Source organism: Orycteropus afer, unplaced genomic scaffold (assembly GCF_000298275.1).
Source record: "Orycteropus afer afer isolate SDZICR_OR568_19922 unplaced genomic scaffold, OryAfe1.0 scaffold00253, whole genome shotgun sequence".
Lineage (NCBI taxonomy): Eukaryota > Metazoa > Chordata > Mammalia > Tubulidentata > Orycteropodidae > Orycteropus > Orycteropus afer.
The window spans coordinates 3,908,161-3,931,920 of NW_006921840.1; the positions used below are offsets into that span (position 1 = coordinate 3,908,161).

Below are 23,760 nucleotides of genomic sequence, written 5' to 3' on the forward strand. Positions count from 1 at the left end.
CATCCTTTTAAATTATGTATAATTCCTGCTCTTCTAATGATGTCCAATAATAAGTTTAACATTAATCAGAGAGGGTAGATCTTTTTAAAGAAGGGTTGGATTTTGTGATGCTTGTCAGACGTGAGAATTCATTATATCCCTGTTTTGAAGGTTGTCAATAAACCTAAAACCCATTGCCATTGAGTCAGATCTGACTCATAGCGACCCCTCCTTGGGTTTCCAAGGCAGTATCACTATGGAAGTAGATTGATTGCCCAACCTTCCTTCTGAAGAGTGGCTGGTGGGTTTGAACCACCAGCCTTCTGGTTACCAGTCACATGCCTTAGGCACCACGCCACCAGAGCTCCCTCAATAAACCTAGAGAGGCATTTTTCTTGAGCAGTAAAATACTCACAGCTTTAATTTTTTGTTTATTCTGTTCTTTCAGGATTTTTCAAGCCACGTTAAGCTGATAGGATGAAAAAATTTAAGAGGCGACTATCCCTCACTCTTCGAGGAAGCCAGACTATTGATGAATCATTGTCTGAACTGGCTGAACAAATGACTATTGAAGAAAACAGCAGCAAGGATAATGGTAAATATTTGGAGAAGGGAGATACTTCCTCCTTTTTAATTACTTTATAAATAGAATGTAAATTTACTTTTCAGATAAGTTCATAATAGCTTCCATTTGTTTTCTTATTTTTATTCTCTGGTTTCTTAGTAAATTGCTTTTTTATTCTTAATTTTAGCAGTGCCACTACACCTGGTCTTTAATTCTGATGAATTCTTCTATTCCTTATATCTTTCTATTTTTCTTTCATTATAAAATAAGGATGTTGTTGTTTTTGTTGTTATGTGCCATCGAGTCGGACCTGACTCATAGCAACCCCTCCTTGGGTTTCCGAGGCAGTATCACTATGGAAGTAGTTGCCCCATCTTCCTTCCGAAAAATAAGGATACATTGTATGATACTTATATAATAATTTCCTAATTATTAATTACTACTTTAAAATTAGCATTTAAATATTTTTGTTACTCTTACAACCTAAATTAATACACCTTAAAAGTGCATAGGAAGTTTGTGAAATTCTGTTTGTGGTTTCATCATAGTTTTATAACATTGTATATGCATATTGACTATCCACATAGGTGACAAGGTTCATCATAAGTGAATCATTCTGGTTTCTTATTTGTATTTACCACAGAGAGTCTCCATAGTATTGAGAGTGCTTACAGGGGCAGGCATATAATGTTTCACGTGTATTATGGTGCTTTTTACAATGTAAAATAACAGTGCACAGAGGTTAAAGTAACAGGTGCTTGTTAAATTGAGTGGATTAAAATGCAAAATCTTCATGAGATTTTTAGAACAAGGCTAATATTCGGAGGAGAAATAGTCCTAGGGATGTTACAATAATAACCAGGAAAGATCTTACATGGCCAGTGGCCAGTGTGCCATGATGTGCATATTATTTGGCAAGCCATCCTTGCCTGTGTGTAAAATCCTGCTGTTAAGAAATTTGTGGCAGTGAATGAAGGCGTGAGTACCCCTATTCCATTGAATATAAAGGCCTGTGTTGTGAGAGAGGAAAAGTATAGTGGAAAGCTCTGGACTTTGTGGTAAAAGTCACAGGTTGGGATATGAGCTCTGCCAGTTATAATTGTATGAGTCTGGTAAGTAATTAGGAACTCTGGTGTTGTAGTGGTTAAAGCATTCAGCTGCTAACCAAAAGGTTGCCGGTTTGAACTCACCAGCTACCCTGTGGGAGAAAGATAAGGAAGTCTGCTTTCATAAAGATTTACAGCCTTGGAAACCCTATGGGCAGTTCTATTCTATACCTGTAGGGTCACTGTGAGTTGGAATTGATTTGACAACAGTGGGTTTTGGTAAGTCATTTATCCTACCTGCACTTCAGTAGCTTTATTCCTTTCCTTAGGGTCATGATTTACTTACAGTTACCTGGCTGGTTTAGAACCCAGGTTTCTTCATTTTTAAGTCTACGACATTACATGTACTATGCTATAACTTCTTTCCTTGATATCCACTGTTTTTTAACATTGGGGGAGGAGATAGAAAAGGGCTCAGTAGGAAATTTAAAGCAATTTATTAATTTAGATAGAATTTACTTATATGCAGGAAGGATTTGGGTCAAATATCAAAGATGATTTTGTAATGTCTTAACTTTTATTCCTCTTGCCAGAGGGTCTCTTCTGGATACATGAAGCAAAATGCTTAATTTTCTCTTAGGCTTTGCAAACCCCATTGAATTCTTGGTGTTAATTATGCTTATTCTCAAGAGAGAGACTCTGTTGAAGAGTCAAATAAACACAGTATACATCTTGGTGGATGGTTTCCAGAACACATTCTTAATGCATAGTAGTTACAATACAAACCTCTCCTTTAAAAAAAAAAAAAAAGAATGTGAGTCAAAGAAAGTGAACATAAAATGGAGAGCTAATTAACATTTCAGGTTAATTAAATATTTTCTGGAATATGTTAGTTTTAACTGACTTAAAACTCACTGCCATCGAGTTCATTCCAACTCATAACAACCCTATAGGACAGAGTAGAACTGCCCCAATAGGGCTTCCAAGGCTGTAAATCTTTATGGAAGCAGACTGCCTCATTTTTGTCCTGCAGAGCAGGTGACAGGTTTGAACCATTGATCTTTTGGTTGGTAGCCAGATGCCTTAACTACTAACACCACCAAAGCTCCTTATTAACTGACTTAACACATGCTTAATTTGAAAATATTTAATTTTTTTTCAAATTGAATATATTGGATGTATTATTTACTATATTGAACTACCTATTCTTATAATACAAACTTTAATAGATAGTAAAGAAGAGAAAATAGGAACTCTGTTGAGTTTCTTCTTTACTTGAGTTACTTGAAGTAATACTTGAAGATGTTATGGTATACATTAATGCCTCTTGGGTTGCAGAGATGACTGGTAGGATAGGTAACCTCTGAGTTACAATCCACTATCATGTGTGAAACAACATGTGGATTTAGTCAACAGCTTTTTTTTTAATCGGTAGAAATGGTTGAGCCCTGGACTATTAACCAAAAGGTTGGTGGTCCAAACCCATCTAGAGGTATTTCGAAGGTAAGACCTTGAGATCTGCTACCAGAAGGGCTTGAAAACCCCCATAGGTTAGAGTTCTATTCTGGACACATGGGGTTGCCTTGAATCAGAACCAGCTTGATGGCAACTAATAACAACATCAGTGCCTTTTGCCTGCTTCCGACACATTCTTTCTTTGTGGAGTTTAAAAAACTCCCAAGATAGGTAGTCCACAGCCCATGTCTGAATGATTTGCTCACCTAACTACATGGTATAATGAATGGGAAGTAGTAGACTAGACTAGACTTTTCTGTTGTTTTTTTTTTCTTTTTTAAATAACTATATTTGCTGAGTAACTTAATTTTTTTTTCTTGTAGTAAAATATATATAACAAAACATTTGCCATTTCAACCATTTTTAGTAAATTCAGTGACATTAAGTATATTCACCATATTTGTGTAACCATCACCACTATTGGTTTTTAGATTTTCTCATCACCCTAAACAGAAACTCAGTATTAATCAAGCTATTAATTAATTAATTAAGTTACTACTCTCCATTTCCTCTCTCCCATCTCCGCTTGTAGCCACTAATAAATGTTTCTCTCTGTGCATTTGCCTATTCTAGGTATTTCATATAAGTGGAATCATATAATATTTGTCCTTTTGTGTTTAACTTGTTTCACTCAACGTACTATTTTCCGGGTTCTTCCATGTCATAGCATGTATTAGAGTTTCATTTCTCTTTATGGCTGAATAATAACTATATTGTATGTATATGCCACATTTTGTTTATCCATTCATCTGTTATGGTTACTTGTGTTGTTTCTACCTTTTGGCTATTGTGAATAATGCTGCAGTGAACCTTGGTGTATTAGTTTCAAATGTTTGAGACCTTATTTTCAATTATTTTAGTTATTCCTGGAAGTGAAATTGCTAGGGTTGCCATGAGTTAGAATTGGCTCCATGGCAACTGAAAATAAAAATGACAATGATAATTTTATGTTTAACTTTTTGAAGAATGACCAAACTGTTTGCCCCTGTTGCTGTGTTAGTAGCACCATTTCACAGTCTCACTGGCAGTGAATGAAGGTTCCAGTTTCTCTATAGCCTAACCAACTCTTGTTCTTTTCCATTTTTTGATAATAGCTGTCATATAGGGGTGAAGTATGTCATTGTGGTTTTGATTTGCATTTTCCCAATGACTAATGACACTGAGCATCTTTTTATGAACCAGCATAGAGGTATCCTAAATTTATATTCAGACTCTATGGCAGCTAACAATAACAACATGTTAAAAATAAGTTGAAAGTTTGCAGTCTTGGTTGATTTAACTATACTGACCGTAACAGTACAGTTTTACTTAAATATAAGTAATTTCATACTACACAAAATTTTACAAACTGAAATATAAGAAAGATTTTTTTCTGAAGTACCTGCAAGGAAAAATAATTCTGAGCCCATCACATTTCTATTTAGTAGCTGGGAAGGTACTGAGTATTAGGTTTTTTTTTTAATTTAAATATTAATTTATTTCTCTTCCTCAGAAAAATGGAGCCCTGGTGATGCAGTAGTTAAGCACCTCACTGCTAACCGAAAGGGTGGTTGTTTCAAACCCAGTAGCCGCTCCACAGGAGAGAGATGTGGCAGTCCGCTTCTGTAAAGTTATCACCTCTCAAAATCTGTGGGGTAGTTCTCCCCTGTCCTGTAGGGTTGCTGTGAGTCAGAATCAACCTGACAGCAGTGGATTTGGTTCCTTGGAAAATTAAATATAGAATTACCATAATACCCAGCAATTCCACTCCTAGGGATATATTCAAAAGAATGGAAATAGATAGTGAATCAAATTTTATTACATGGTGTTTTATCCTACTCTGTTTGTAATTGTTTATTGTGCTACTATTTATGTGGAGAGAGACAGTGGAGAAGCTCAATATCATCAATCATGACAGTGCTGATTGAGAAACAGACCATCAATTGCTTATTTGCAAATTCAAGTTGAAGATGAAGAAAATCAAAGCAAGCCCACGAGAGCCAAAATACAACCTACCTGAATTTAGACACTATCTCAAGAATAGATATGACACACTGAATACTAATGACCAAAGACCATAAGAGTTGTGGGACAACATCAAGAACATCGTACATGAAGAAAGTGAAAGGTCATTGAAAAGATAGGAAAGAAGGAAAAGACAAAAATGGATGTCAGAAGAGACTCTGAAACTTAGTTTTAAGCACAGCATAGCTAAAGCAAATGGGAGAATTGATGAAGTAAAAGAGCTGAACAGAAGATTTCAAAGGATAGCTTGAGAAGACAAGGTAAAGTATATGAAGAAGTGTGCAGAGACCTGGAGTTAGAAAACCAAAAGGGAAGAACTAGATATTTTTCAAGCTGGAACTAAAGAGAAAATTAGAGCCTTGAGTTGCATTAATGAAGGACTGTCTGGACAAAAATTTGAATGATGCAGGAAACATCAGGAGAAGATAGAAGGAATACACAGAATCATTGCACCAAATAGAATTGGTCAACATTAACCATTTCAGGCAGTAACATATGATCAAGAACTGCTGATACTGAAGGAAGAAGTTCAGGTTGCACTGAAGACTCTGGCAAAAAATAAATCTCCAGGAATTCTCAGAATACCAATTAAGATGCTTGAATAAATGTATGCAGCACTGTAAGCCCTTACTCATCTATGTCAAGAAATTTGGAAAACGGCTACCTGGCCAACCAATTAGATAGGCTCCATGTTAGTCCCGTTCTGAAGAAAGGCAATAAAACAGAATATAGACATCATTTAACAATATCATTAATATCACATGGTAGCAAAATTTTGCAGAAGATAATCTAAAAAAACAACTGCAGTTTTACATTGACATATAACTGCCAGAAGGTCAAGCCAGATTCGGAAGAGGATGTGGAATGTGGGATATCACTGCTGATGTCAGATGGATTTTTGGCTCAAAGTAGAGTATATCAGAAGATACTTACTTGTGTGTTTTATTGACTACACAAAAACTTCCTCAGCTGTGAAGATCATAACAAATTATGGATAATACTGCAAAGAATGGGAATTCCAGAACACTTGATCGTGCTCATGAAGAACCTGTACATGGATCAAGAGACAGTCATTTGGACAATGCAAATAATAAACTCCTTCAGACTAGTACCATGTCTTTTATAGGGTACAGCATGCCTCATCGTAAGAGATAGGTATATACTAGACAGTCAGTAAATGTAGGATTAGTATGGGAACAATCCTGAAGATAAAATAAGCAGATGGATCAAGTATCAGTGAGTTTTATTAGTAGTTTTGTCGTAATGAATTTTGATAATATAAGAAATACATAATTATTAGACTAACCTCAAATATAAAAACTCAATGTGTATTTATTTTCTATAAATACATTCTCATAGAAATCATTTTGATTCTAGTACTTGGCATAGATAGTTGAAGAAATGAGATTAAATATAAAGACTTCTGTTATAACATTTTGCTTTGTTTTTTATTTTGCTTTCTTAATCCTTCTCCTGTGATCCTGGATCTTGGGCTGTTAATGGAATGAAACTTGGCTACTGTGAACCACAGAACCTATTGTGAAGAATGGCAGGCCTCCAACGTCTCACAGTATGCATTCCTTCCTCCACCAGTACACAGGATCTTTCAAGAAGCCCCCTTTGCGCAGACCACACAGCGTTATTGGAGGGAGCCTTGGCTCCTTCATGGCAATGCCCAGAAATGGAAGCAGATTAGGTAATTTGGTTATTTTATTTAACTTTCTGATTGTAATTTATGTGTATATTTAGGTTTTAGTTGTATAGAAGTCAGCCAAGCTTATTGTCTAGTTTCTCTTGGCAGATAAAAATTAAGTTGATATATGAGCAATAGGAGAAAGAGGAAAGGTTCAAGAGAGATAGTAATGTTCACATTACAAGAGAACTAGTATTTGAAAATGTATCTGCCAGGATGAAAACAAAAACACTTAAGAGATGAATGCCAGATTCTGGATAAATGGCTGCCTAGGATGGTGTTTAATTTAGGATCATACTTCAGTAACCCTTCAGATCATCACCATATTATAGCTTAGTGTAGTAATTAGTATATATGATTATCACCTGAGCTGTTATATTCACTATGTCCTTTTAAATATCCAGGAAGAAGATATATCTTCAAGTTTCTGTTTGTTTACTTCTGTTTTTTTTTTTTTTCTTTACGTTTTTCATGATTTTCTATTAATTTCTGAAGTTCTTGAGGGTTTATTCTTCTGCTTGCTTTAGATGCTTACTCTTGCCATGGTATAGTGTTTCATTAATTTTGGAGCCTGAGCTTATTTTCACCGACATTTTATAATGGGAAAACCCTATATCCCTAACGATGAAGCCTTGCGGAGAGGTTTTCTTTCCTACGGCTCTGCCAGGAGCGTGCTGGAGCTGACTCCCGCTGGTTCATGAAAGACAGCTGTTAAATCTTCAGCAGTTTTGTAGGCCATTGTTAAAATTTAAATTATATAAACATGCCATTAAGTACGTTAAATTAAAAGCAGAGGTAATAAATTCTCAAAACACATGTTTTCTAATTATTTTACTACATTTTACCATTGTCTGTGCTCTAGAGGTTATTTGTTTCTATTGTATCTATGTAGTCAGAATACTATTTAATGGTGTACTGTTACTGCACATTTCTTCCCGACTGTGTGTGCAGTCAGAATTGACTCATTGCACTAGGTTTGGTTTGGTGGTTTTTTTCCATCTTCATGGATACCATGTTGGTAGCATGAAATCCCAGGGAGGGATATTTACATCATGGAAATCAGAAAGCACTATATATCAGGGCTTGACTTTCCCGCAGGCTTGACTACATGTCAGAGTTTTGTTGATTATCTAGAACAGGTATTGCCAAACTTTTTCTAAAGGGCCACATAGTAAATATTTTTGGTTTGTAGGCCATATATAGTCTATTGCATATCCTTCTTCGATTTTATAACTCTTTAAAAATACAAAAATCCTTTTAGCTCAGGGGTCATACAGAAACAGACATTAGCTGACCCCTGGTCTGGACTTAAGAAACTAAAATTCAAACCCATGTTGAAAATGTTAGTAATACATTAGGAGAGTTTTGTATCTGTAGCTGTTACTTTGTGAATGGTATAAGAGTTAAGCAGATACTCTTCTAATGCAGAGAAACTATTACCTGATTCAGCAAAGAGGTTGCTCACACCATTGTCACGTGAAAATCTGACATATGCCTTCACTGTTTTACTTTTGTCTTATTAACTGAAATGAGTACGTCGACCAGTAGTCTTGTCAGAACTATACTTGTTTGTTGTTGATAAATGGTTTCTTGGTTGGGTCAGATGGTACTTATTCAGATGGTATTTATTCATAGTCTGAGATTAATAAGCTTTCTTTTTACAGTCTTTGTGCAATAAGACAAAGTTTTTTTTTTAAATCCGCTCTTTACTGAGAGTTGTGCCTTTATATGGGAGGGTCTGATTTCCAACTTGAATGCCCAAGGCCTTATCTCTTATCCCAGTGTGTCATCTAAACCCAAGCACCTTCTTGCTAAGATCAGCAAACCCTCGCAAGAAAGTGGCAGAGTCAATTTTTAAGCCGAACAGCTTTGGATTTTCAGTTCTCTCTTTGTTTTCTGCTTCCTGGGGGTTGCCCACACTTTCTTGCAAGCTCAGCTATATGTTTAGTGTTACTGTATTTTATACAACATTTCTCTGAGGAAGGAATATTTTCAGATTTTTTGGGAAATTGAAGGCAGGGTAAATTATCTTTAACATTTTAAAAGTGTGACAAAAATGGTACATGCCTTAGATGTGTCTGAGACCACATTTTAACAGGTTAGGAATCAATCACCACCAACACGTTGATTGTTGCTGCTAAGTTAATTTTTGTTTAGATCTTAGCATAAACTTTCTCCAGACATTTCTGCTTAATTGCAGCATATCCTTAAATTACATAGTGAGCTTTTGAAAACCATTACCACTTACCAGTGTGAATAGGAATATTCTCACCATTTATCACCAAGATATTAAATGGTATGAAACAACATGATGCTTTTTGAGGAATGAATAATTATATACAACATATAGAGAGAATAGTAGCAAGAGTTGTGTTTGAGATGTAGCATGTTTCTGGTATACTACTCTTGCTAGATGATTTAGAAGATGATTGTCAAATGTAAATACATGAGCAAATACAAGTTTGTTTTTAATATTCTCAAATTAATCTACCTTGTCTGTACTTCCACTTTTATCTATATTAAAACTTATGCCATAACCTACCTTGTATTTCAGTTTGCATGTATTTTTACCCCCAGCAGATTTTGAGCTTTTGGAGGTCAAAGAAATTGACCTTGTAGTTCAGATACTTGTTTTGATAGGTCTCATATTTTGTGGTGAGAAGGGAAAGGCTACATTAGCAGCTTTTAAAAAGTTTTTTTTTTAAAGAATATCCAAAGAACTACTTGAAATGTAGATACAGTGGCACATTATTTAATGGAAAGTATGCTAAACCTTACTGCCTGTAAGGTGTGTGACCTTTGCTTAATCATTTAACCTCTCACAGTCTCAGTTCCCAGATCTGGAAGTTGAGAGAACTGACTAAATACTCCCCAAGTGTTATTTCCAGTCTATAATTTTATTACTCAACTCTTGGCAGAATTGTTTGATATTTTCCCCATCATTTTTCATAATCTGAGAGTGTGAAAGGATTTCTTACTACTGTTTTAAAATATATAAATTATGTTTTGATCTATGCACATCTGTAGTACCTAGAATGTAAAAGGCTTTTTATGCTGTGATTTTTGTATGTAGGCCATCTACCTGTTACCTAGAGTAATAATAAGCTATGTGATATAGTAGGATATACTCTTTCTCTTTTAAGGTAGGTGATGTTTCATTTCCTGTTACAGATATTGTTCATGAAAATTTAAAAATGGGATCAGATGGTGAGAGTGACCAAGCTTCTGGAACATCATCTGATGAAGTCCAGTCCCCTACAGGTGTTTGTCTTAGAAATCGTATACACAGACGGATTTCAATGGAGGTAACCATTTTTAAAATAAAAATATGCATGTGTGTACTTGTGTATGTGAACACACACATACACACATATCAAATAGAGTAAATACTCATTTGAAATTTTTCATGAAGGCAAATGACGTTTATTTTTCCTTCTTTAGGATTTAAATAAGCGATTATCATTGCCTGCAGATATCAGAATACCTGATGGATATCTTGAAAAGTTACAGATAAACAGTCCACCATTTGATCAACCAATGAGTCGACGGTCTCGTAGGGCTTCTTTAGTAAGTTTTAAGTGTTCTGAACTACATTATCAGATCTGCTTGTTTGATTTTTCCAGGTGGTGTTTGTTAGTTGCTGTTAAATCTGTTCTGACTCATGGTGACCCCACATGTGCACAGTAGAACTGCTCCATAGGGTTTTCAAGGCTGTGAGTTTTCAGAAGCAGATTGCGGAATCTGTCTTCTGAGGTTCCTCTGGCTGAGTGTGAACCACAAACCTTTAGGCTAATTAGTCAAGCACAGTAAGAATGGTGGCAGAACCATCTGATCTCCTCTGACTTCACAAAGGGGAAGAATCACCATAAGCATCATCAGCCCAAGGCTGATTGCTGTGAGGCAAAGGCCAGACACGCCTCCTCTATCCAGCTTTTATTTTTTTTTAAACCAGTTCTGGCACCAACCATTCCTCTTTTAGCACACTCTGCCTCTCTGCTGGGTTTGAGAATTCATTGCATTGGCCACTCAGAACTCACGGACAGTACTCAGGATTGTGTGGTTTATTAGGGAAGTCACAGGTTACACTTCAGGATCAGAAATGACTCAGGATACAGAAAGTTGATCAGGATACCTCTTCTCAGCCATGCCCGCAGGCAGGCCTCTTTCTGGCCCTTGGATCCTTGGTCTTCTTGGTCTGGCTCTGCTTGAGCAAGTGTTATGAAGCTATTTAGCTGCATCAGTAATGCCCAGAGGCACCCAACTCTGCTAACAAGCATATTCTGCCCAAAGGTGCTCAGCTTTTTCTCTCCATGAGTGAAAGACCATTCTGCTGTCTCCAGCTAGTCTCCTGGTTTTGCTGCCGCTGCCTTTTCTCTGCCACTGGCTCTTGTTGTCTCTAGTGTTACAGCTCTCTGTAACAGAGGACATGCTCTGCTCCCATCTCTTCTTGGTGGCAGTGGTTCCCCTGTTGCTCTGGGATTGACTCTGTTTTAAGCCTAGCAGGATGGCAAACTGACCAACCTCTCATTAACATTCCATTCACATTATTAGTGTGATCTCACCCCTGTAAGGGTGCTGTGTACCTTACTTACAGTATTAACAAGTTATCCAGTCCCCTTTGGTGGGCCATAAGCACTTCATTTGCTAGTCCCACCTGGTTATTTGGTGGGATTTACAAAGACTATGGCTGTTGATGTTGCTATTGTTAAGTGCCATCAAGTCGGACACATAACGACCCTGTGTACAACAGAACAAAACACTGCCCAGTCTTGTGCCACCCTCCCAGTCATTGCCATGTTTGAGCCCATCATTGCAGCCTCTAGACTATGGCAAAAAAAAAAAAAAAAAAAAAAAACCAAACTCACTGCCATGGATTGTTTCCAACTCATAGTGACCCCTCCTTGGGTTTCCAAGGTGGTATCTCTGTGGAAGTATATTGCCTCATCTTTCTTCTGTGGAGCAGCTGGAGGGTGGTGCTGACCTTCTGTTTAGCAGTCAAATGCCTTATCCACTACACTACCAAATATACAAATATAATATATACAGAAAAGTACACAAACCATATTGTGCAGCTTAATGAATTTTTGCAGCATTGTCATTCCTGTGTAACTAGTACCCAGATGAAGAAATGACCATTCCAAAAATCCAAGAAACCTCCTGCTCCACCACCTTTCTATTCACTTTCTAATCCCCTTCTTTTCAATTGTAGCCATTATCCTTGCCTTCTAATGCTACAGAATAGTTTTTTACCTATCACTCATACTCATTCAACTGCCCTGGAGTTGGATCCGACTCATAGCGACCCCTCCTTGTGTTTCTGAGGTGGTGTCACTATGGAAGTAAACTACTCAAACAACCTTCCTTCCAGGGAGTGGCTAGTGGGTTTGAACTGCCAGCCTTCTGTTTAGCAGTCAGATGCTTTAGGCACTACACCACCAGAGTTCCTAAATAATACAATCAAAATAACATGACACTATGGATTTTTACCCATAGTGTCATGCCATTTCAATTATATTATTCTTATAGTATGTTTTTATATAGGGAAAGACTTTTGTTTTTCAGTTAACTTTTTATTGTGATCTGGGTCAAAGTTTACATGGCTTTTCTATTCAACAGTGCATACCATTTTGTTTTGTAGCATAGATTATAACTCCCACAGTGTAACAGCACTCTTCCCATTTGCTTCCTGTGGTTACCATTTCCCTTTGTCTTTCTTTCCTGTCCATTCCTTCCTTCTGAGCTTTACCCCTGGGCAAATCCTGCACTTTTGATTTCTTGTGTTTGATTGTTCTAAGAAGTGCATACCTTCCTGGTATTATTGTTCACCTGCCTATTGTTTGCTGAAAGTTGAGTCAGGAGAGTGAGTTCATTTCCAGTCCTGAAGGGTGGAAAGACTTTTTAAAATTTTCATTCACAATTTTGATAAACATTTCTGATTATTCTTATTTATTCTTTTTGAACTTTATAACTATGAAAACATAAATATAAAATACATTTTATTCGAACATATAAAAATAGATATTTATATAAAGTTTATATATATATGGATATATATTATACACTATATATCCCAATATGTAATGAAGTACATATTACAGAATCTTTTTGTAGTTGACTTCTTTAGCTCAGCATGATGCTTGTGAACTTCATGCATGTTGTTGTATGTAATTGTAGTTCATTTGTTCTCATTATAGCACAGTATTCCGTTATATGAGTATGTTAGATTTTACCCCTTCTCCTATTGGTAGACATTTGGGCTGTTTTCAGTTTTGGGCTGTTACTAAATAGTGAATCTATCACCATTCTTGGACATTTCTTTTGGTTAACATATGTGGCATTGTTGGGTGAATACCTAGAGTGCAATTGTTATAACATATGGTATGGGTATGTTCAGCTTTCCTAGATACTGTCAACTAGTTTTCCAAAGTGGTGGTACTATTGACACCCCCGCCCCCCCAGCACTGTTATGATAGTTCTTAGGTGTTGCTTTTCTTTTTTTAAAACATTTCTGGTGAATGCTAGGGGTATCTCATTGTGGCTTTATTTTACGTTTCTCTGATGACTAACACCATTTTATGTGTTTATTGACTATTTAATATCCTCTTTTGTGAAGTAACTGTTTAAATTTATTCTCTATTTTCATTGGGTTTTCTGCCTTCTTATTATCGATTTATAGGAATCTTTAAACATTCTGGATAAAAGTCCTTTTCCACTTACATGTCACAGTGGTCTTTTTCCAGGCTGTAGTGGTGGACCCAGCACCGTTTATTGAAGGCTTTATTGAAAAGCTTTCCCTGTTGCAGTGTCAACCTTTGACTTAAATTCAGGTGACTTATGAGGATTTCTTTTGGGACATTTTTTTCTCATTGCTCAGTTTATTCATTTTTTTTTTTTTTTTTTTATCAATGCCATACCACTGTCTTTTATTTTTTACAGCTTTCTAATAGATCTTGATATGTGATGGTTCAAGTCCTTCATTTTTTCTTCTTTAATAAATATATTGCCTTGGCTGTTCTTGGCCTTTTGTATTTCCATATAAGTTTTAGAATTGGCTTGTCACTTCCCACAAAAACACCTCCTGAATTTTGATTGTGTTTGTATTTAATCTGTTTATCAATATTGAGTCTTCAATCAACCCACCAATTATTTTGATTTTTTATTTCTTTCAGTGTTTTGTAGTTTTCAGTATAAAGGTTGGTGTTTCTTTATGTTTCTTAATGGTATTTTTAATTACATCATTTAAAAATTTATACTGGTTTTGATGCTGACATATTAAATGCAGTTTTTTTGGGTTTTTTTTTTTGAATGATGACCTGGTATTTGGCAATTTTGTTATATTTGTGTTATTGATTCTAATAATGGGCCATAGATTCTTTTTGATAATTCAGTGAAAATTACCATGTCATCTGGCAATTTTGAGTTGGCATCTTTTTTTTATATCTTTTTAATGAGAGATTTTAAATAATGAATTCAATTTATAATTAATGTTTTCAATAATGAATTCAGTTTCTTTAATATTGGATTCATATCTTTTCTTTCATCCGTTTTGGTAAGCACGGTTAATGTCGCAGCTAGTCGTTGGCATGACTGGGATTAGAATTTAGAGCTGCCTCTGTATCAGTGCTTTTCTATTCCAAGTGGACTCTGCTTCATGGCTGGCACATTCTAGTCAAAGATACATGCAGTAAATGAATAGTGTGATGATGATAGTCCTGTAGTTAGAGGCACTTATAAAGTGCAGGGGAACAACAAAAGGAGCAGAAAGTAAAATGTCTCTGCAAACAAGTGGCTTACAGAGGAGGTAGCACTTAAGCTGGCCCTAAAATGATGGGTAAGAATTCGTTAAACTGACAGCAGGTAGAACAGTGTTTAAGCAGAGGAAATTTCATGTATTAATATCATACTCAGGTATGATTCTATCTGTTTTATTGGGGAAATTATAACTGATATGGAAGATAAATATAGAATAATATCTATATTAAAAAATAGGGCTAGAAAAGATAGGATGGATCGAGACTATAAAAAGCCTTAGATGTCTGGCCAAGGAGTCTGGACTTCATCTCAAGTAATTAGATGACATCAAAGGTATTTATTTAAGCAAAGACGGACATGTTCATATTTTTGTTCCTAAGAGTAGCTTCAGGAAGAGTGTAAACAATGAATTAGAGGAGAGAAAGACTAGAGACAGGGAGATGAATTAGGAATCTTTTCAAAATGAAGGATGATATGGCAGTCCTAGTTGAAATGGAAGGTAAACCGTAGATCCTAGGGGTCATATAAAGACAAAGTAGATAGGATCTGGTAACCAGTTAGACTTTGTGTCTGGAGGAAGAGCAATTGACAGTGTGATTCCTGAATTGCTAGCAGTTGTTTGCTGGCTGTTGTTTTATCCTCCTCTATATATTATATCATGCAATGTTTATCTACCAATAGCATCTGTTTTGGTTAAATAATTTAAAGAATAAAATAATATACACACACATACACACTATTTTGTTATTTGATATTCATATATAATACCATAAAAGTGTAACACCAACTAGATATTTGTCTAGGTTTATGACTATCATATTTTTCAGTCACTGCCTAAGATAATTTTATTAGAATAAGTTTGTCATTTGATTGCCCAGTTGAATTAATGACCTTTGTCTATCAATTTTTATCAAAGATTGTACTTAAGGTATATTTTAGAGTTATTAAATGTTCAGCTTGGGACTAAAAGTATGATTTAATATCCATGTAATTCTTAAAGCTGTCATTTAAGAGCCATCTTTTTCAGTCTATATTAATTTAAAGAAAACTGTGCCCTCTGATGAATGTCAGTGACTCAAATTTGCTTTTGTGAATGAGTGTTCTTAGCATTTCCCTTGTTTTTTGATTCTGAAATGGCTTATAGATTTCATATTCATCATGCCAGCTGTGTTTTGGTTTCTGTTAGTGTATCCCTTTATTATTTGTCTGTGTTACCTAAAGCACAGTTTCTTTCAAGATGCATTAGAAAATTATTCTTCAAAATAGAAACCTGTACCCTAGGTTTATGTTTAAAGGGAAGGGAGGGTGTTAAAGGTTAGGGAATGGGCAAAAATTTTTATTCACATATATTAGTGTTGATGTTTCCATAGGTAATATATTCATTATATATACAAAAAATGAAATAATTCTTTTCAAGGAGGTCAGCTCTTTAGATATCTGTGTTTATGAATGAAGGGAAAGTGTGAAGGTTATAGGAAAGGAGGTGTGGAAAAGAAAAATATTCTCCACGTGTATCAGAACTTACTTCCAGGGATGATAATCTTTCTCTAAAAAATAAAACAATGTTTGAAGATCAGATACAAATTTTCAGCTTTGTGTTTCTGAAAGTATAAAACTTTTAGTACATTATTTTCATATTTTCTGATAGCAGTATGTAACAAGTTTGTTATTGTTAGTCACTATCATAGCGACTTCGACATGTATACTAGAACAAAATGTTGCCCAGTCCAGTGCCATTTTCATGATTGTTGCTAGTTTTAATCCATTGTTTAGGCCACTTGTCAGTTTATTTCACAGAGTCTCACCCACCTTCACCACCCTTCCACTTTACCAGCCATGATACCCTTTTGTAGCAGTTTTTCTATCCTGATGATGTGTCCAAAATTAGTGAGCAAAAGTCTCACCATCTTCACTTCTAAGGAGTGTTCTGATTGTATTTCTTCTAATGCTGGTTTTTTTGTTCTTTTGGCAGTTCATGGTATATGAAATATTTTTTGCCAACACCACAGTTTGAATGCATCAGTTCTTCTGTCTTTCATTTCCATTGTCCGACTTTTGCATGCATATGATGCAATTGAAAGGACTGTGACTTGAGTCATGCATACTTTAGGTCATTGTAGTGACATCTTTGCTGTTTAAGTCTGCTCATGTAATAAGTAAACCAAAAAAAAAAACCAAACTCACTGCCATCGAGTCAGTTCCTACTCATAGCGACCCACTTTGGGTTTTCAAGGTGGTAAATCTTTACAAAAGTAGATTGCCCAGTCTTCCTTCCACGGAGTGGCTGGTGGGTTTTTTTGAACTGCCAACCTACTGGTTAGCAGTCAAATGTCTTAGGCAGTATGCTACCAGAGCTCTTTATGTAATAAATAGGATAGTTCAAATAACATAAACCTAACATAGTTCTTAGTGGGAACTAAGAAACAAGTCATAGAATTTATGTCTGCTGGAAAAAGTCATATAATAGGATGGATTGATTCTATTATAAATTCATGATCATCAACTTTAAATGAACCTTCATTGCCTGGTTTCCCCAGTCTTTCTCTGGTTAGTGCTTCTTACTCCAAGCAAATGATCTCTCCTTTCACATGATGAAGCAATTAGTCAAACTATCATTTTCTCAATTAGAAATACACAAATTTACCTGTGCCTATACTCATTCTGTTCTTTCTTTCTTTCTTTTAATACTGAGTTTGAGGAGTTATCCTGCTCTTATCCCATATTCTCAGGATGCTTAAAATATGTTATCCCTATAGTAGTGCCTAAGGCATTTGACTGCTAACCGGAAGGCTGGCAGTTCAAACCCACAAGCCACTCCTTAGAAGGAAGGTTGGGCAATCTACTTCCGTAGTGATAATACTGCCTTGGAAACTCAAGGAGGGGTTACTGTGAGTTGGATCTGACTCGATGGCAAAACACAACCATAACAACGTAGATTTATGTATATTAGTCTCTCTCTACTGAGTCCTTCCATTGACTTTTTAATTAAATATATTTTTTTATTTAAAATAGTTTTAGATTTATAAAAAAAATTGCTAAAATAGTGTGCAGAGTTCCCATAAACTATATACCACATACCCAGTTACCCCTGTTAACATTTTACATTTCTTTTTTACATTGCTAGAACTAAGGAACCTTCAGTGGTCCATAGTTTATTCAGATATCCTTTTTCTATCCCAGGATCCCATCCAAGATGCCACATTTAGTCATATCTCATGTTAAAAATATATTTGTTATTGGATAGGTGAAGTGCTATTTAATATTCATTTCTGGTTATTAAGAAATGTAATAGTCTAACTCAACATGAAAGAAATTTTAAGTATCTAGTTATATATCAGACTAATGAGAAAGCCTATGGTTAGATGTAGTGAGGATTTATCAGAGCTTTATTGCCCTTAAAATTACGGCTTACCTAGTGGAAGTTTTATGAGAATAAGTGCAGCTAGAGAAGAATGAAAGTCTATATATGAAAATTTGTCTCATATAATAATTATGGGTCATATACTTTTTAGCCTAGTGCCTAAGGCACTTGATGGCTAACCAGAGGCTGGCGGTTCAAACCCACCAGCCACTCCTCAGAAGGAAGGTTGGGCAATCTATTTCCATAGTGATACTGCCTCAGAAACCCAAGGAGGGGTTGCTGTGAGTCAGGTCCGACTCAACGGCATATAACAACAACAGCAACAATATATTTTATTATTACATTGGACAAATCTAAGTGTTAAAATGCAAAGATGTCATTTTGAGGACTGAGGTATGCCAAACCCCCAAGGTATGATATTTTCAGTTGCCTCATATACATACGAAAACTAGACAACGAGTAAGGAAGACCAAAAAAGAGTCGATGCCTTTGAATTATGATGTTGGTGAAAAATATTGACTAAACCACGGACTGCCAGAAGAACAAACAAATCTGTCTTGGAAAAGCCAGAATCTTCTTTAGAAACAAGGAGGGTAAGACTTCGTCACATGTACTTTAGACACATTATCAGGAGGGACTAGTCCCTGAGGAAAGACATCCTTCTTTCTCCGTCATTTCTTTCATAGAGGGCCAACGACAAAGAAGACGACTCTCAGTGATGTGGATTGACAAAGTGGCTGTAACAGTGGGTTCAAACATGGCAGTGATTGTGAGGCTAGCACAGGACTATTCCATTCTGTTGTACATAGGGTTTAGAGTCTCTTTTTTCCTAAACAGTGAGTGGAATCCTCATTTCTTGACTTTACCAATGTAGATCATGTATTCCTTTCTTATTTCTAGGAGTAGATAAGAGAAGATGGTATCAAGTCCTGATGTCGCTGAGAAATAATGAATGCATTACTGAATGTGGAAGTGAGGTTCAAAATCCAGGCACAACTTACTAATTTACCTTTGGCTTATTATGTACACATAGTGTCATGATGATGCTAACAGCAGTTTTTATAAAATAAAAGAAAAACAAAGTAGAAAAATGGTTCTCAGTATCTTTTCTGCCCTGCATAATCATAGAGGAAGAACACATTTCTATCACTAACAGTAATAACTTGGTTAATTCTTACAGGAAGGGAAATGATGTTCTAAAAACCTTCCTCTTGGCCTTTCTTATGGGAGCTCTGATGGCATAGTGCCTAAGGCATTTGAATGCTAACCAGAAGACTGGTGGTTCAAACCCACCAGCCACTCCTCAGAAAGAAGATTGGGCAATCTACTTCTATAGAGGTACTGCTTTGGAAACCCAAGGAGAGGTCACTATGAGTCGAAACAACACGATGGCAGTGAGTTTGTTTTTTGGTTTGGTCCCCTTTTTTACACATACTTACAGAATGACATCTGTGGAACCTCTACACATACATCATTTATTTTGAAGCTCAATTAAAATTGCGTTGCCAGCATGTTAGTACAATGTTGTAACTGCAGTACAGTGGTTATGTTGCCAGATCCAATGAAATCCCCTATAACTCTTAACACCATTTACAAGTTACATTGAATTGTAGGAAAGTACTATATATTGTAATTTTGGGGATTTAAGAAAAACTATCAGCTTATGCTATCAGAGAGCCATCTGAACAGGAATTTGCTAAGAGCTGCCAGTAATCAAAGTATTCTCTTAGACAATGAAGTATTAGAAAAAATGATCTTTCTTTGTCTGGAAAGTAGAATTAGATTAAAGGGCTTTTTAAATATTATATTAACATATAAAGCTTATTGTGCCATTTCTTTAGCTATTATCTTCTTATAAAACTTTTTAAAAAGATTCTAGAATAATTTGAGAACTCAGTGTAGATTCTGAACTCATAAAAGCAGGAATCATATCTGTCTTCTTTTCCCTATCTCCAGCACCTAGCTTGTGCTTGGTAAATGTTGAATAAATGAGCTTTGTCCTTTGTCCTCAGAATAATTTCTGTAGGAGAGCATGTCGACAAGCTAGTCATTATATCTATTGTTAATCTTGTCATGTTCAGCAGATAAAAATGCATGCAGAATTTTCTACAAATTCCATTTAAAGATCCACTAAATAATCTTTGGATGTAATTATCAAATCCTTAAAGTTGCAAATTATTAAAATGAAGGGTAGGTTGCTGTGTTCTTCTCTTTGAACTAGGTTCTGACAGACAGTTCACTAGGATAGCTGTGCCTTTTGTCTGAATTCTTTGCCTACATGGATGGAATTCAGTTGTGCTGTTTGCTTTATTAACCTGTTATTCAAATTTAAATTTAGCCTCATAGTACAGTATTTGCTTTCTTTGTTATAAAACAGACTTTTAGCATATTCTAATGATGTCACTGGGAGCTCTGGTAGCATAGTGGCTAAGACACTTGCCTGCTAACCAGACGGCTGGCGGTTCAAACCCACCAGCCACTCCTCGGAAGGAAGGTTGGGCAATCCTACTTCCGTAGTGATACTGCCTCGGAAACCCAAGGAGGGGTCGCTATGAGTCGGGGCCGACTCGACGGCACATAACAACAACAACAATGATGTCACTAAAGTTCATTTTCTAAAGAGTGACTGTGATATTTTGACACATCCCTTATACACTTTATGTGATATGGTAATCTCTAACGTTTTTGTCTTTACAGTCTTTTGTTGGTAGTCCATTTACATACTTCTTAAAGCAAACCTCAGCATTTTATCATAGTCACCATTGGCATAAAGTGTATTTCATGTTTTGTGGGCATTTAAGATAAAAAGATGAATAAGAAAACTTCCTATCCTGAAAAGAAAAAAGTTTCTTGCTTATAGTCATATTTTCCCATGTGCTTCTTAGTGTTACAGATGATGGCAATTTTATGTCATTTTAAGGGATTTTAGTTTTGTTCATACTGGTTTCCATTTCTTTTCAAGGTAGTTTTTTTTTTTTTTTCCGACACAAGACTTCAAATTCGTGGCAAAATTGCAGTTATTCCAGAATTTTTAATTTAAGAAACTGAATTCCAGAGATCAGTATAAGAAAATTAATACATTCTATTACAGTTTCTGTGGCCTTAAGCTTTTAAAAGTACCAGTTGTTGAAGACCATGAGTAAATGGACCATACAAAGAAATTCCTAATCCGTCTCTTGTACCAGAAAGTGGACTGTTTGCCACATTTTCGATACTACGGTTTATAATACATTTGTATTTGGAATATATTTGTGATTTGGCGTAGTTGTTGATAATAGAAAGCAGGTACCTAATATCTTTGAATCATATACAAGAAAATACATGAGTGGATGGTGTGTGATGGTTCTAAAATTTAATTTTTTAATTAAAATTTTTATAGAATAAAATCTTTCCTTAAAGGAAAACTGTTATAAAGAGTGTAAAAAGTAGCACTTTTTTAGTCATTCAGTAATACCACCTGTGACCAGAGTTTTTATTAGCTTACCAAGATGCAATTATTTTGTTTGACATGCACTTTTCCCTATGGCTTTTAATATGACACATATCATTGTAACGAAAGGATGAAAGCAATTCCTTTTGAGGGGCCTCTGTTACTTTTGGCCATTCCACTTTAGATGTTAAAATTACTCCCTTTTTCTATTCTGTTTTGATTACCTAGTGCTACCCACCAGCCACTCCTCAGAAGGAAGATAGGGCAATCTACTTCCATAGTGATACTGCCTCACAAACCCAAGGAGAGGTTGCTATGAGTCGGGTCCAACTCAACAGCACACAACAACAACAACAACAGTGCTTCTCTGACAGAAATACACAAATGGAATGGCTTTAACAAACAGGAGTTTATTCTCTTACACTTTTTGGAGGCTAGAAGTCCAAGTTCCAAGCGCCAGACTCTAGGGGCTGTGTGAAAGCCCCTTGACCTTGGGCTTCAGCTCTTCCTCCTGCTCCCAGCCCACTGACGCTAGAGGCATCTCATCACTCAGGCAACTACTGGCTGCTGAGGCCAGCAAGCCCACGGTCAACAAATAAAATGGCACAGTCCCAATGTTACCAAACAACACAGCAGGCCCATTGATTGAAGTCCATTGAAAGTTCCAAGATCGGCGGAGCATGGCAGGCTGCTGAACAACTCAGCTACATGCAGGGTTCAAGCATGCTATAAGTTAGAGACCATTCCCAAAGCTGTTTCTTACATATGAGAAGCAGACAGCATCCCTAAAGCAGCGATTCAAGTGTTCCAATAGATTCTACCATAGGGAATAATTACATCCAGCTGCCCCACCATTCATCCAGGCCAGCCAAGGTGACACACAAACTTAACTACCACACAGTTCATACCTTGTTTTCTAAATCTGCTTTCACACGCCCTAACATTCCATCTATATTTGCTTTTTTCTTTATTCCTAAATTGTTCGTGTTTTTGGTTTTCCTTGTTTTGTTGTTTTTAAACATTGGGTTTTTGTTACATTTAAGTGTATTCATCTGTCTTACTCATTGATGCCATTCAAAATAGGCAAGCCGCTCAAGGTTTTTAAGCAGTGGATTTGAGAACTCACTTTTAAAGCCTTTTTTTGGGGGCATGGGTGGTGGCAAGAATTTGACTTACATTGTTTCTTCCATGTCTGCTGTTTCTCGATCTATAGCAGAGAGTGATTTTTAGGGATTTTTTTTCCCGTCATTATATTTTGGTTGGAAAACCTGAAAAAATAGTATTTTATGGCTTGCAGGTCTTCCTAGGGAACTCAGAAGCTGGTGAAGGATGATATGGAGGAAAATTATTTTGCAGTTTTGTTGGGGGAAAAAAATTCCAAGATTCTTTAGTATTCTCCTAAGGTATTGTGATATCTTAAAATTTCAAGGTGTTAAAATAGAAAGTTTTTCATAGCAGAATGTATCGAACCTTTAAATGTTCCAACATAGAGTATATTTTAAAACTTGACAAATATTCAACAATTTGATTATCATCACATTTTTTGATTTCAGTAGTTGATAAAAAGATAAATTGAAAATTTAAGAATAAACACTAAGTTTATAATTGTTTGCTTTCATTATAGTCAGAAATTGGGTTTGGGAAAATGGAAACCTATATCAAACTGGAAAAGCTTGGAGAGGTAAGTAAATACTTTTTAAAAAAAATATGACACTTTTTTTTTCTTGTTCCTTACCTAAATCCCTCTATTAACATACAGTTTTTGCCAGCCTAGGAAAAAAAATATATAATCACTGTTTTCTGTAAGACTGTATCTTATTCCAAGAAAGCAACAGATAGAAGGAAAAAGCCCTTCAATCCTGATGTTATTCCATCTTTTTTTTCCTCCTCCTTAAATAACCTTGTATTCTTTTATTGAAGCACAAAGTGCTGTGCTTTATTGGTAACCAAATAGGCATCTGTTTGTGAGTTAGCTTCATGACATCCACTGTGCTGTCATATGGCAAATAGCTTGAGTGCAAGCCTACGAAAAATTTAAATAATATTTTTAAGAATAAAAACACATCTCATTGAAGATCAAGGAAATTCTTGGTTGATAATACTTTGACTTTTTTTTTAACTGACTAATTTTTAAATAGTCTACATCCCAGGTGAGAATGGACAAAAAAAAATATCATAGAGTTAGTTAGGAAGGAAGCTATGAGGGAGTTTGAGGGCTAACTTGGCAAAGACAGGTGAGACCTCCTTTAGAATGTTAGTTTTTTAATAGAGATTTAATGTACAAAGATTCTGAACAGTATAGAAACATGAGTGAGATTTTTATAATTTAATAAAACATTAGCTACATTTTCAATTTTAACATAATATGCTCAACAAGTTTCCTTCAGTCTCCATATACCATTGCAGGTAAAATAT

At 35.8% G+C, this 23,760-nt stretch overlaps 1 protein-coding gene across 1 annotated transcript in view; it reads left to right on the forward strand.

Moving 5' to 3' along the window:
* Positions 1-456: 456 nt before the first annotated feature.
* Positions 457-23,760, forward strand: part of CDK17 (cyclin dependent kinase 17) — a 47,175-nt gene continuing 23,871 nt past the window's right edge. The window contains exons 1-5 of the mRNA XM_007949756.2: positions 457-574; positions 6,641-6,805; positions 9,974-10,107; positions 10,244-10,369; positions 22,970-23,026. Of these exons, the coding sequence (XP_007947947.1) occupies positions 457-574; positions 6,641-6,805; positions 9,974-10,107; positions 10,244-10,369; positions 22,970-23,026 (600 nt within the window). The remainder of the gene's footprint in view (positions 575-6,640; positions 6,806-9,973; positions 10,108-10,243; positions 10,370-22,969; positions 23,027-23,760) is intronic.